The following is a 15,673-nucleotide window of genomic DNA, read 5'->3' on the forward strand; positions in this document are numbered from 1 at the left end:
TTCTGAACAGTGCTGAGCACACAGATGGTGCCCAGTGAATAATACAAATCATGACAGTAATCATCGACTTTATGGGCTCTGTGGATGCAATTTCAGTTCTTTGTTCTGGAATTGGCCTGGATACAGCTGAAATCCTAAGAATTTGAGGCATAAATATCTAATACTTATACGACACTTACTGATTCCTTCCTTTCTCAAACTCAGAACAAAAAAATGACAAAACAAAATGGTTTTCAGTTAAAATATAAAATTGCACAGCAGCCATTGCTCTATAATCCAGCATGAGGCAGAACCTGACACCCCTTAGGAGTTAAGTGATCTTGTCTCATCTGACTCTCATTCTCCAGCCTTCCTGACTTCTGTGCTGCTTTTCATGCTGTCAACCATGACATCCATCTTGGAACCGTTTGCTGGCATTTCAGAGACCTGGCTGTCTTGGGTTTGCTCCCATCTATCAGAGTCCTCTTTTTTTGCAGCACGCAGCAGAGAGGTTAATGTAGTCTGGTGTTCTGGATAGGGAGCTAGCCCGGAAAGGCCTGGGTTGTACTCCCCCATGGACGTTCTGCATGACCTCAGGCCTGTGCCTTAGGGACAGAGTTTCAAAGGTTTTTAGGCACCCAAAGATGCAGCTAGGTTTACAAAGGACTTAACCTTCTAGGCGCTTTTGAAAATCCCACTAGGTGCCTAAATACCTTTGAAAATCTGGCCTTTAGTCTCTCTGTGCCTCAGTGCCCCACCTGTACAATGGGGATAACAGCCCTGCTCTACCTCACCAAGGGGCTGTGAGGAGAAATGAGTAAGACTTTGTCAGGCGCTCAGATACTGTGGTAGTGGGGCCACATAAGTACCACAGGGTAGAGTGGGAACTTCTCTATCTCACTGCTATCCCTGCCCCTGGTTTTGACCCCTTTTCACCTATGCCCCCAAATCTCACCCTTTTTTCATGTTCTCTGTGTATATATATCTTCCTACTGTATTTTCCACTGAATGCATCCAATGAAGTGGGTTTTCGCCCACGAAAGCTTATGCTCAAATAAATTTGTTAGTTTCTAAGGTGCCACAAGTACTTCTCGTTCCTTTTCTGAATGTAACCTTGGCTCAGAGGGCTTGACTGTACTGTTTCTGAGTCCCCTGCATTCCCTCTAAAACAACTCCACCACCACACCCTTCCTGTTTTACACGCTAGACTTCCAGATCCTTAATTTAATCACCAGCCCTTTCTTGTCTCTTATCTGTTTGTAAACAAAATACTAACTCCCTTCCCCAGGGGCACCTCTCCTCTGCAGAACTTACATTTCGCACTAATTCTGTGCTGGAGTTAAGAGCTCCACCTGGGAGCTCCCACACCTCCTGTATGAAATTCAGGGAGGGGCTCCCTGCCCACCCCCCCTTCCTATACCCACTAATTGGTGCCCCTGGCACCTGCTCCCATGCTGAAATCTACCCACTGCTTCCAGCCCCAGAAGAGGGGCCCCATCAGATTCCTTCATACCTTACATCAGCAATTTCTTCTGACTTGTTCCAAGCCTCACTAGTGGCCATTTCCACATAGCTATTGTCAGGCTCTGTTGTTTTCTCTGCCTCATTAAGAAAGTTGGAGCCACAGCTAAGCTCAGCAGATAACAAAGAGTCAGTTTCCTTACAACAGGGCCTCAGTCAGAGGAACTGGAATGAAACCTAAGCATCTGTACTAAGCTCATTGTCACAACACCTGGGCACCCACAGCAATGGAATGAGGACGCAAACCAGCCTCGCAGCTCCTATGTCAAAAGGAGAAACTAGAATTCTGAGCCCAGCTGAAATTTAATGATGCCTGTCTACTGAATCTGATCCCTGCCCAAGGAGGATTGGTGGCTTAGTAACTCAGCCAACGCCAGGGATGTGCTGTGCATGACCCTGTGGGAGAATTTGAAGCTAAATGCTACTGAAGCACAAAGGAATTAGCACAGCAAGAATGAAAGAACAGCAAAGCTAGGGAATTGTTTGGTGAATTGGTGCAAGCCAGCAGTGCCAGCTCCAACAACACAGGGCATTAGCTGCTTTCTGAGGGAAGAGGCACACTGGGGAGGGAATGTCTTTATGCAAAAAGAAATTGAAGTTGGTTTTGAGGAGCCACTCAAATAGGGTTATAGTTTGGCGACAATATCATCCTAGTATTGGGAAATCTGCTACAGAAACTGATCCCATCCTAACCCCTGGCTGCAGAGTACAAAGGATGGGGAACAATCCTGGCACAAGGGAATATGGACTAATAGGTTTTCTCCCGCCACACTCCCCCATCTTTAGGAATTGCCACATTGGATCATGCAAGTGGTCTGTCTAGTCCACTATTCAAGTGGCCAGTACTGGCTGCTTCAAAGGAAGATTCAAGAAACCCTGAAGTTTGGGGACAAACTGCCCCCAGGGGGACTTCTTTCTGTCCCCTAGTAGTCAGAGGTTGGCTCATGCCCTGAAATATTGGGGTTTATCTTCCACCCAGAGCTCTTGGTTATTTTAATCCTGGCTATTCTAAATCTTCTTGTTATCCGTAGAAATGTCCTGTCCTGTTCTGAACCCTGCTAAGCTTTTAGCCGCATAGACATCTTCTGGCAAGGAGTACCACAGGCTAAATGGACATTATTTTAAAAAGTATTAATCCAACTGTGCTAGAGTTTAGTCCTTTCAATAAACACCTTTATTTGTTTCTGACAGCTGTCCTACATCAGTTTCACACTGTTTCATAACTGGGAACTACAGAGAGAGCAGCTACAGAGCTGCAGATTTGGGGGGTGACACTAGAATGTGCAAAATTTGGCACAACTGAGAATAACTAGCAAGGAGTAGGGATTTCCCTATGGCGTCCAGGAAGGGTCAAAGCACTCACTCACTGCAGCTACTGCCCTGCATAATAATTTTTCTGGTCCCATAAGGAACGCTTTAAGGCCCCAACCCAAGCCCATTTAAGTCAATGGAAAAACTCTCATTGATTTCAAAAGGCTTTGGATTCAGCCTTGACACTTTATGTAACTTCCTTAAAAAGCATCTTCTCTCTACCAAACTGATCCACATGTGTGCATGATACATCTCATCCCTACCCAGGGCAGTGCCCTGCACTTCTTCCCTACTGCTCACAGAAAGGTCTGTGCTCATTGGGATGAGGCAGCCTCCCAAAGCACATTAACTAAAGACGCCAAACATTAGAGAACAAATGTCATGGTGAGATTGATGGGAGCCACAATTTCAGACTGATCCTGCTTTGCTGTCATCGTGTCCCCAGAGAAACAGCAGCTTCCTCACTTTGTTAGACTCCATCAAAACCCCCTCCTTACAGAAGCAGCATGTAGTCTGCCTAGCCTCGCTGCAGGACCGTCAGACCTCACCTCCCCCTGCTTCTCAGAGCAGTTACCCTGACTAGCCTCACCATGTTTCCCATAAGAGTTGCCCATGTTGTATGCTGTCCCATCAGGCTCATAATGTGGATGGGCTGTTGCTCCATTCACCACAACGAATTTGCTCCAGTCCACCTGAAAATTCAAAGATTTTTAGTCAGAGCAGTAATCACTTCCGAACAGCAGCCATAAGCCAAGAGGCAGAAAGTCACATCCTCACATTCCTTCTAAATTATACCAAACCAATATAATAGCAAGCTGTTAAGGAGGTGCCCCTCCTAACAGTACAGATAAGCAAGGGAATCTCAGGGTGCTAACCCTGGCAAGCCGCGTGCCAAAGGTTGCTAACCCCTGCCTTAGCCTCTCAGTTCCCCATCTGTAAATTGAAGATAAAAGCACTCACAGGGGTGATGTGAGGATTAAACCTTAACAAATGTGGGGTGCGTCAATACCCCAGTAATGGGGCCATATAAGTGCCAAAGCTAGAGATGGCCCCATTGTGCTAGGCGTGTCCAGGCATGCAATTAGCAGACAGTCTCTGTTCCAAATCTATCAGTTCTATTGCAAGCAGATAGAGACATTTGGTAACTGGTGTGTTTTCTTCAAACACCAATACAGGCTATACAAAGATACAACAGAGTTTAATATCATTATCTACAACTAGAGATTTTCTGGGTAGCAAATGTTGTACCAAAGGTCCCATGCACAGCTTCGTTATAACCCTATCTTCATGTGCTCATAAGTGTTCAGAATTCTCCTTTGTGGCTACAACTTTCTATGCTTAGACTTAGTCAAAAGGTGAGTCTCTTAGGGAGAAAGTCTGATGGAAATCACTTCAGGCACTGAAACGTCCAAGTGTGAAAAATACACTTCTCAGCCAAGATTTTCAAAAGTAACTAGTGATTTTTGGCTTCCCAACTTGAGACACCTTAAAGGGCCCAGATTTTCGGAAAGTGCTGAGTGCTCACCCTCTGAAAATCAGGCCCTTTAAGATGTCTTAAGTTAGGCACTCAAAAATTCAGAGCCTCAACTTAATAGCCACTTTTGAAAATATTGGTCCACCTCTCTAATGGCTGATGAGAATTCTTATGTCCAGGTGTCTCCACTTGGCTGAACTTTACCACTGAAACCACCCACATGGCATCTCTTAAATGGGTAATAGTCCCTGGCAAAGTTTGAAATAGGTATTATGCAACCCCCAAAACCAACTTTGTTGGACACACAAAGCACGAAACAGCTGCAAAGCTTAGAATTTCCATATGGCTTGCAACTATGGAAGACAGTGAATACACCAGAGCTCTAACAGTGTTGGGTAGGTGTGGCTTTGTGCTGCTGTTTCACCACAAAGCAAAGTTGCCTAGCTCCCAGCTTTGTGCAGCTGTAAACTGTTCCAGTAAAAGCAGCATAAGTTTTTAATATATTTCTCCTGTTCTCTCCATTCCTTGTGTTTTCCCCCTCTTTTCTATTTTCTCAAAAACCCTATGAAATTAACATGCCAACTAAATCTTATATGAATGGAGCTTTAATGTTAGATGTGTAGGCCATGATTCTGCAAGCTGTTCCAGGCGGGCAGATCCCTGCATTCTTGCAGAGCCCCCTCGAATTAATGCAGCTGTGCTCAGAGCAACTTGCAAGATCAGGGCTTTAACCTGATGTATATGCCACAAGACAGCAGACAGCTTAATCTGAAATGCAACAGCACATTCGGTGATAGGCAGTTGAACTGCATGTAGGCTAGTGCGCAGGATGAACACAATGGGGAAGTGGGATTAGCCAAGAATTCAAGGAGGGTGCCGGGGTAGGGCTGGCTTGGAGTTGGGACTGGTTGAAGGAGATGAAGGGAGCAGATTGGGTGGGACCATGGGGTAGGGCAGAGCATAGGCAGGAGTGGAGTTCTGTAAGACTATTAACATCTATAACCTTGATGTTACATGGGTATATATTTTTGCATTTCCATACACTGGAATTGCCAGACAAGACCAGATCCCTGCACTTCATGGACAGTGACCAAGTTGCGAGGGACCCTGCTTTACCCTTGGTTGAAAACATAACTGACCTCAGGAGTCCTCAAGTCTAACCCTGCCTGCTGCATGGCTGTGACTGGACCTCAAGCATGGCAGCTGCTTTACTATTCACCTCGATCCTGCAACTCCCTCCAGCACATGTACCACAGAGGAACCTTTAAGGCCATGGGGTGACTGGTAGTGACTGCAGTTTTCCTGGCAAGTCCAGTATCTGCCATAGAGAAGTCATTTTTGCCAGGAGAGAGAGGTACAGAGGATCTCAACACAGTGCAGGTTGGACACAAAGACCAAGAGGGTCTTTGGGAATTGTCCCCACTAGCTGCCAAGGCCATCCTGGGAAGAGTGTGACATGATTCCCCCACACCAGGTGCTAAACCCGTCATCCCACCCACTCTTTACCTTCTCCTTGGTTTCCAGAGTTTCTGGATCCACTTTGCGCATGAAGTTGGTCTCGGTGCTGACATAATAGTCTCCCTTGTACACCACATAGTTCACACTGGAGTTATCTGTTGGCCCTGAAGCAAAATCCCAGAGTAATGCAGATGCATTAAGCTCATGTCTCGCTACAGCAAGTTAGGCATATTTAAACAAATAAATCAATTTCCCTAACGACGCAAACCCCTCTCAGGACAGAGGGATTAAAAACATCTCAGTGACTGATAGCAGCACACAGGGCTCTCCCTATGTAGGTGAGTTCATGCCAAAGAACAAAGACTTGTTTTTAAGCCAAACCGAAGAAGTCTGATCCCTTTTGGTTCAGGTACTACTAAGTCATTGTGCAGGCTCATTTCAGTTTCTTGCAACTAAAGGAACCCGATGATATTACAAACGGAATCATGCAGACCTGAGGGAAAGGCAACCCCTGGCAAGGGCTGAAATATCCTTTATTATAAGGCCAGACAACCAGTTGCCAGTATTTATCAGAAAGTATGAGCAGAGAACCCAGACTGCACTGTGTACAGGAGGCCAGGTCAGCAATGAAAAAAGCAGAAGCAGGCCCCATAGTGGGACGATGCAATTCAAAGGGAATGCAAGGGGCATTGGCCAATCACTTGGAACATTAATGGGACTGGACAAAATAACAGGAAATGTACAAAAGGGGATTATCTGGCACTGACTTCTATCAGGAGCTGGTGGGTGAGGGTGCAAAAGGAACTGATTGGAGGAGACCTGGGAGGCATTTTCCATCTCAACTTCACCAGGGCCTTGTCTACACTAGAGAAGAAATCAGTTTGTAATTGAACTGGATGCACTGAAACAGTTTAAGACAAACATTTCAGCACCAACATGTGAAACGGATTGGTTTCACCCTGCACTCACACTAGCGTTGTCCTAAACCATTTCAGCTGCAATGGCCACTGGGTATCTGCCTACAATTCCTAGCCCAGCTCCTGGAAGCATTCTAGATTGCAGAAGGCTATCAAAATGAACCAGTGGCTCTTTGACTGGTTATTAAACCCACTGACGGATGGCCTGTCTCATTATTTACTAGATCAGTTAGGGCATTTCTAGGTGTAGACACAAGTGTTCTACAAATGTTCTAGAGGCTTTAACCAATTTAATCTCTCAAGTGTGGACCAGGCCAAAGGAGCAGTCAGTGGGCCCTGACTGATTTGCTGGGAAGGGATGGGTTGCAGGCAGGCTGCGCTGTGTTTGCGGCTTCATATTGGAAACCCTGTGCTTCACTCAGGAGATGTTAACCCGGCCATGGGGTCTGGGAAGCTCCATGGAATTCCCCGCCGGCGGTGGGGGCTGGGGATCCCCGGGGAATCCCCCACCACCCATGGGGGCTGGGGATCCCCGGGGAATCCCCCGCCATCCACAGGGGTTGGAGAGCTCTGGGGAATCCCCCGGCACACACGGGGGCTCGGGAGCTCCGGGGAATCCCCCGCCACCCTGCAGGACTGAGAGCTGGGGCGCGGGGGGCAGCTGGGACGGTCTTCCACTGCTGTGGCGCCTGGGCTGCTGCAGGGCCCCATTATCACGGAGGTCACAGAATCTGTGACTTCCACGACCTCCGTGATGTACTCGTAGCCTTAACTATCATCCAACAGCTAATGGTACTTCCACTTCTGTGTGCCATCCTCTCCTCACCCATATCACCCTCCCACACCCCTTACCACAGGAAGGAAAGGAATAGCCTGCATACCCTAAAAGCTTAGCAGGGCACGGGGCTTTCAAGACAGGTTTGTATAAAAAAGAATGGAGGATTGTGTAATGCTCATTACATCGCCCTATAGGCTGTTCCTCATGAGAGGAGGTGCAGGATTTACACAACCCTTGGAAAGAGATGAATCAAATTTTGTAACAAACCCCAAAATTAAATAAAGGGCATCAAAGGGACCAATGGCAAGAGGCGCTGAGCTACCCAGGGCACCCATCAACTTCACCTGTAGCTGTGTGTGCCCCCAGCACCTCTGGAGACCAGACCCAAGGTGCACAAACATTTTAGTGAGCTACATTTCTGATTTTGGGTGGAAACAACATTGGGGGGAGGGGAGCCAAAATCCCAAGTTAAGTGTGTCTATTTCAGATGAGTTTGGCTCGGAGTTGTTTCTTCAGAGGGGGGATCCCCACAGAAACATGACCACTCAAAGCAAAACCACTAAAACTTCCACACAGCTCCCTTCAAACCTAAAAGCTGTTCCTCCAGGCAAATATCACCCACTTGGGATGCATACCACCTCCAAGAACATTGCTTTCAGCTAAGGAACATACTTACGTGGCATCTCAAACCACGATATGAAGCGCCCAAAGATGCTCTTGCACGGGTCCGGCATAGCCAGGGTTCCAAACTCTGAGACCACGATCCGATTGTGCCGGCTGTTAGTCACATAGGAATCACTCTGCAGGAACTTGCTCCTGTAAGTCACGATGCCATTTTCCAGTTGGAACTGATGCAGCAGGGCCATGCCATCAAACCAATGGTTAAATCTTCCAGCAGAGCAGAGAAACAAAATCACAGAAAGAAGGCTCAGTGTGGTGCCACATCCTCCTATGCCTTCTCCTAAATCCCTGGTGTTTGTTATGATCTGTGCTATAATCTGAGAACCGGATCCTACAAACACTTTTTGTGTGTGTGGGTGGAAGAGAGCATGAACGCAATGGAAAAACTCAGACATGCAGCTACTCATGTGCCTACATGTCTGAAGGCTCGGGGTCCAAGTTTAGAGACACGCTAAAATTCTCAAAAGCATCTGCGGGTTCGTCTACACAGCAACCGACAGCAAGTCTTGGACCCCGGGTGCTAAAAATAGCTGTGTAGACATTTGGGCTCAGGCTGGAACGCAGGCTCTAAAACAGGGCTGGCCAACCTGTGGCTCCGGAGCCACATGCGGCTCTTCAGAAGTTAATATGCGGCTCCTTGTACAGGCACCGACTCCAGGGCTGGAGCTACAGGCACCAACTTTCCAATGTGCCAGGGGGTGCTCACTGCTCAACCACTGACTCTGCCACAGGCCCTGCCTCCACTCCACCCCTTTCCACCCCCTCCCCTGAGCCTGCAGTGCCCTCACTCTTCCCCCTTCCCCCGAGCCTCCTGCACACCACAAAACAGCTGATCGGGAGTGGGAGGCGCTGCTGGGCAGGAGGCACTGAGAGCTGGGGAGGAGCTAATGTGGGGCTGCTGATGTATTACTGTGGCTCTTTGGCAACGTACATTGGTAAATTCTGGCTCCTTCTCTGGCTCAGGTTGGCTACCCCTGCTCTACAGCCTGGAGGGCGGGAGGGGCTTCAGAACCCAAGCCCAAACATCTTCGCAGCTGTTTTTAGTGATGTAAGCGAGACACAACAAGTAATTCTTCTGCTTTACTCCGCGCTGATTAGGCCTCAGCTGGAGTACTCTGTCCAGTTCTGGGCACCACATTTCAGGAAAGACTGGACAAATTGGAGAAGGTACAGAGAAGAGCAACAGAAACGATGGAAGGTCTAGAAAACATAACCTATGAGGGAAGATTGAAAAAATTGGGTTTGTTTAGTCTGGAGAAGAGAAGACTGAGAGAGGACATGATAACAGTTTTCAAGTACATAAAAGACTGTTATAAGGAGGAGAGAGAAAAAATGTTCTTTTTAACTGCTGAGGCTAGGACAAGAAGCAATGGGCTTAAATTGCAGGAAGGGAGGTTTAGGTTGGACATTAGGAAAACTTCCTAACTGTCAGGGTGGTTAAGCGTGGGAATAAATTGCCTAGGGAGGTTGTTGAATCTCCCTCATTGGAGATTTTTAAGAGCAAGTTGGACAAACACCTGTCAGGGACGGTCTAGATAATACTGTGTCCTGCCATGAGTGCAGGGGACTGGACTAGATGACTTCTCGAGGTCCCTTCCAGTCCTATGGTTCTATGAAGCACAACAAGCCCCATGAGTCTGGCTGTAGACCCAGGCTCTGAGACTTGCTGCCACAGGCTGCCGCTTGCAGTATAGATGTACCCTAAGGGTAAGTCTACACTGGAATAAAAAACCTCCGGCATGGCCATGGCTCTCCCGGATCAGCTTACTAGGGCTCACAGGGGTTGGGCTGCAGGGCTAAAAATTGCTGCGTAGACCTTTGGTTCTGGGCTGGAACCTGGACTCTCTGGCCCTCCCCATATGTGGGGTCCTGGAGCTCAGTCTCCAGCATAAGCCCAAATGTCTGTGCAGCAATTTTACAGCCCCGCAGCCTAAGCACAATGAGCCCAAGTCAGTTGACCTGGGCCAGCCGCGGGTGTTTAATTGCTGGGTAGACATATCCTAAGCGGCTTAAGCATCTAAGTCTCATTTCCAAAAGTGACTTTAGGCACCTAGACGCCTGAGTCCCATTCACTTTCAATGACTCAAGCGCCTAAGTGCCTAAGTGTCTTTTGAAAATGGGCCTTAGTGCTTTTAAAAACGTTACCCACAAACTTTCATGGACTGAAACTATGTTGTTCTACAAAGCCCCTGCATGCTTATGGTGCTGCAGAAATAGGACACATATTAGGGCTTGTCTTCACTAACACTTAGTGCATGGCAAGCTGGGGTGTAAATCTATCCCCAGGAGCCTGCTGTGTGCTGAATGTCTAACCATTCCCTAGTACGCTTTGATCTACTCCTGTTTTGTTATTTAAAGCCCCTTGAGCAAGAAACAATCTGGGAGCAAAGGGCCAAACTACAGCACTTCGCAGAATTCCATCCCCTCCGCAGAGGAGAAGATGTCCTGCCACGCCTTTTGAAGAAGACCAGTTTTTCAAAGGTAGAACATCAGGTACGCTGATCTCCATCAGCCACCCTTGTTCCCATCCAGTCAATGTGAAGATGAGCCAGCTCTGTGGGTTTGCTTGAGTGACAGACTCTCAGTCAAACACTGGCTTGGGTTCTAACTTATTAAAAATATAGATCGACTTTTGTTTTGAAATGGAAGAACACCAACCAGTGTGAGGGCTGGGTTGGTTTTTAAAGCCACACAGACAGCTTAGTGTAATCAGGATGGCAAATGATGCCTGGGATTGCAGGGTGGGAGGGGGAAGTGGCTGTTACAGATAGAGCACTGGGAGTCAGGATGTCAGGGTTTCATCCCCAGCTTTGTTAGCTCATGATGTGGCCTTCAGCTGGTCACAGCCTCTGCGTCCCCACCTTTAAACTGTGGAAAAACACCTTCCTACTTCCCAGGGAGGTCACGAGGATTAATGAATGGGGCTAGTAAAGGTTCTGAAAGCTTCTAGATGAGAGAAGAATTTGCATTAGAAGAATGGGATCTACAGGCATTTCCTCATGGTCACACATCTTCAGAGCTAAGGAAGGCCCCTAATGGCTGTGATGCATTTGTGAAGGTGCCTTCTAGGTTTGACCAACCCCCAGCCTGGGATCATTAGAAAGTACGATCAAATCTGAACTTACTTCTCCTCTCCAAACTCGAACTTCCCAGGCCCGTTCCTTAGCAGGCTGCCATTAAGCCACTTGGGAATGTGCCCTTTGACCTTTGTCAGGATGGGCTGAGGAGTCTCTTCCACACTTCTCATTAGTGGGGAGATGCATTGCAAACCCTTCCGGTTGCTGAAGGTGACCAGCTCCTGTTGTGGGCTCGGCAGAACGTCCTTTAGAACTACAAAGAACAAACAAGAAGTTAGAAGACAGCAAGCGACTAAGGCCCTTAGTGCTAAAAGCTAGAGACTGACAGCCACCAGCCTAGATACTTGCAACTTGGGCTTGGAGTTCTATGACAATGAACATTTCAGGAAGACTAAGCTAAAATAATGTATTTGAACATGTAACAACAACAAGGAGGGATACAGACATTTGTTACGACCACCTGGAGATAGAGATTACAACGTGCCCAGAAATAAATAGATTGCAACTTACAGCTAGGTCTCCCCACTGAGTGATGGTTCATTGCACTACCAGGTGGGCTGGGCACAATGCAGGTAAGGAAAGCAATACAGAGGAGCCACCTTAGCACTCCTACAGACCAGACCCAGGCTCAGCCAGCCTGGGAGCAGCGTGCAGACAACATGCTCAGTCCTGGGGTTTTCCAAGGAGTGGTGGGAGATGATGCTTCGGTGCAGGGCAGTACCTCTCAGTCAAGCTGTTGAGGCTCCATTATAAAATGTGTTTCTCTGTTCACCTAGATACCTTGGTAATGGGTGCATTAGAAATGCAGAGGAGACTGGCCACAGGGGAACATTTTTGTACAGCTTGTTACTTAGTTAACTGGCTCCCATGGCGGCTCTGAACACACACTGTAAAGGCACAAAGAGCAGGAGAGCAAGATCACAATGTTCATGCCCTATGGGATACATGCAGCTTCTCAGAGATGCAACAAGTCAGATGTCGCACATGACTCAGTGGGTGGGGAAAGGGCACATCTGAGTATCTGCTGGGGATGTTCCTAGTCACATCTAGGCAAAAAGCACTTTAGTTCCCTAACAGTCATGCCTGCTACTTGCTGTTGGAAACCAAGAAGAATTAGCTTTGTTTGTAAAAAATAAAACAAACTCTCTGTATTGGTGCTGACTAGGATATGGGATTGGTCACCTCCATAAAAGCCACCTTTAGAACAAACAGGCTTCTCTCAAACTGGGCATGCATTTGTCATGCAAGACCCCTTTTCAATCATGGCACCAGCAAATCACCTGCTAGGCAGAAAGTCCCCTGTGCTGCAACAACTGTAGAACAAAGGTCAACTGCATCTTAGTAGCTTTCTCCTCTATTTTACAGATTGCATTCTTTCCCCTTTTTGTGGCACTGTTCTCTATTAAGGCTCCTGTTTCTTATCTGCTCTGAGAGCCAGACTGCTTCCCCTCCACTGGGGTGATGCCAGTGTACAGGATTAGATGTACAAAGCTGTTTAACCTGAGTGGGTAACCAAAGGCAGAACTTGCCCCAGGGATAGCACTGCTGTACAGGGCCGGCTCCAGACCCCAGCACGCCAAGAGTGTGCTTGGGGCGGCGTCCCGCGGGAGAGCGGCAGGCCGCAGGACCAGCGGACCCTCCGCAGGCACGTCTGCGGGAGGTCCACCGCAGCCGCGGGACCGGTGACCACCAAAGCGCCCCCCGCGGCGTGCCGCCCTGCTTGGGGCAGCAGAAATCCTAGAGCCGCCCCTGCTGCTGTATGAGGTATGACTGTTTTGACAATGCCATTAGTTAGTACTTTATCAACTCTTAACTTACAGCAAGGAGCCCTCTAATCCTGTAAACTATTTCCTTGCCCTCCATTCTGCTCCGCTAGCTACTGAGACAATGTTATTGTAAACCTAACTCTAGCATAGTCTAGATTCTGTCCTTCTCACCTACACTCAGAGCTCACTCCCTTCCCCATTTCTCAATCTGCAGATCTGTGCATCTCTCTCCTCAGCTCAGCCACACCTGCCTCGAGGCAACATTCCCAGTGTCCAATAAGTGCAAACTTTCCACCATTCAGCCACCGTGCAGACAATGCTGTGCTGCCTCTCAGCTGCTCTCCTTATCATCATGCAAAAGGTACTGTTAGTATCTAATATTTGTACGGCAGGAGCACCTATATCAGGCTCCACTGTGCCAGGCACTGTGCACACTTGTAACAAAAAGATGGACCCTGCTCCAAAAAGCATATAAGCTTCTAAGTACGCTAGGCTTTTAAGAACCTAGGGATGCCAGCTCGCTTAGGAAGCAGAGCTGGTGGCATAGCACATCGAGTGACTCCATACACGCCAGTTCTGAAAAGGTGAATGGCCCTTACTGGAAGAATGCTCCCATTCACAGTATCTCCACTAACTTCTCTTGCTGCTCTATGGCCCTGTTTAAGGATGTATACAGTGGGGCCATCTTGGCCATTAAACAGATGAGAGGGACTTTTAGAAAGAAAAGAAAATCCCATTTTCAAGCATTCTCATTGCCCCTACGGGACAAAAATCAGTCTGGTTCCATTGTCCATGCTGGTCTCATTCCCATGCCTTTGTTGTCAGTTGCATCCAATCAGAAGCCTTCATGCAAATTAGAGTGACACCCTCACAGCAGCAGCATCTGATTCCTCCATTGATTTGCACTGTGCTGTTGCTGAGATATCACGACGATAAGTACTCTAGAAACACATAACTAGAAAGGCAGACCCCAAAATGGGTGTAGAACAATGAGACCGTCAGCAACGATTAGTAGGGTCAAGTCGGGAGAAATCCTCTTCCCACGACAGCTCTATAAAGTCAATAACTTCCCAGGCAGGAAGGGCTTTGACTTCTCATTTACAAGCCCAGCATGCTGATTCCGTGCCTGGACTGGAGAGGGGAAGGATGGCCCAGTGGTTATGATGCTGGCCTGTGCTTGACTCTAGTTCAATTCCCTGCTCTGCCGCAGAATTCCTGTGAGACCTCAGACAAATCACACAGGGTGTATTTACGCTGCAGCTGGAAGCAGGTAGACAGACTCACACTAGCTCTATTCCAGCTCATGTGTTATAGGTAGCAGTGTGGACCCTGTGACATGGGCGGCAGCTTGGGCTAACAACCTGAGTCCAATCCTGCCCAGTCCCTGGGGTCCAAGCTCAGGTGGCTAGCCTGTGTCCACACTGCTATATTTAGCACACTAGCTCAGGCCTCACTGGCATGAGTCTGTCTACCCAGACTGGGAGGTTCACTCCTAGTTGCAGTGTAGACATACTGTTAGTCTCTCTGGGACTCAGTTCCCCACCTGTATCTCCCTGATCTGTGCAGAGGTAATAAAGCCAAAACACTTGGCATGGCAATCCTGCTGCTTGCTAGAAGAGCTTACTGGGGAGTTAGACCCAGATTGTCTAAGGTATTTAGGCCCTAACTCCTACTGAAATTAATGGGAGTTAGGTTCCTAAGTATCTTTGAGGATCTGGGCTTTAGTCTTGTTATCCAAAGACCAAACAGGCCTTCAGATGGGAGCATCAGAATCCTGGAACTGTTCTGTATCCCTAGCAGTGCAAAAGCTTAGCGTGGGAGTGACCAACTCTCCAGAAGGGGCCTGGTTTGCACACATTAGCATACACCTTTCTGATCCCTGAGGTGGAATCAGCCAGCCCCATGCCTACGTATTACAGCATCAGAGCTGAACAGTGAATAAAACCTGCTGCAACAATTCTGTTTTCAAGGTATTTCCACTATACCTGTCACTGTCCTATCTGAGTCTTAGTTTTTATACCCATCCACATAGGTGGTTTTGCCATAGACCCAAATTCTCTCTCCTCTCATCATTTCCGGTAAAGTATTTTTAGAAGAGTCCCTGATTACAACATCTTATGCTGTAAAGACAACAGTTAGTGCCATGCACAGCAACAAAGAACAAGCTGAACACAGATGCCTGGAATGAGATGTCCTCCAGTTGAAGTCTTTAAATCAAAACCAGACATCTTTCTAAAAGATCCACTTCCCTTCAACCACAAGGTATTGTGCTGGATGCAGGAACGGCTGGGTACAATTCTTCAGCCTGCATTATGCAGGTCAGAATGGATGATCACAATGGTTTCCTCTGGCTAAGAACTATATACACAAAACGATGGGGTTTAAATTAGCTGTTACAACTCAAGAACAATATCTTGGAGTCACTGGGGATAGTTCTCTGAAAACATCCACTCACTGTGCAGCAGAGGCCAAGCAAAGCTAACAGGATGTTAGGAACCATTAGAAAAGGGATAGATAATAAAACAGAAAATATCATAATGCCACTATACAAATCCATATATGCCCACACCTTGAATACAATGGGCAGTTCTTGTCATCCCATCTCAAAAAAGATATATTAGAATTGGAAAAAGGACAGAGAAGGGCAACAAACATTATTAGGAGTATGGAATAGTTTCCATACTAGGAGAGGTTAAAAAGACTGGGACTGT

General features: G+C 47.5%; 1 protein-coding gene across 9 annotated transcripts in view; it reads right to left on the reverse strand.

Annotated features, from left to right (window-relative positions):
* Positions 1-15,673, reverse strand: part of LOC120375603 (beta,beta-carotene 9',10'-oxygenase-like) — a 78,683-nt gene that overhangs the window by 11,906 nt on the left and 51,104 nt on the right. For all 9 annotated transcript variants that reach the window (XM_039496333.1, XM_039496324.1, XM_039496325.1 and 6 more), the window contains 4 exons: positions 11,245-11,449; positions 8,115-8,326; positions 5,792-5,907; positions 3,401-3,503 (listed from right to left, as the gene is read on the reverse strand). In XM_039496333.1, coding sequence (XP_039352267.1) covers positions 3,401-3,503; positions 5,792-5,907; positions 8,115-8,326; positions 11,245-11,366 — 553 coding nt within the window. In that variant the 5' untranslated portion in view covers positions 11,367-11,449. The remainder of the gene's footprint in view (positions 1-3,400; positions 3,504-5,791; positions 5,908-8,114; positions 8,327-11,244; positions 11,450-15,673) is intronic.

The sequence above is a fragment of the Mauremys reevesii genome, linkage group 12 (genome assembly GCF_016161935.1).
Source record: "Mauremys reevesii isolate NIE-2019 linkage group 12, ASM1616193v1, whole genome shotgun sequence".
Taxonomy (NCBI): Eukaryota; Metazoa; Chordata; order Testudines; family Geoemydidae; genus Mauremys; species Mauremys reevesii.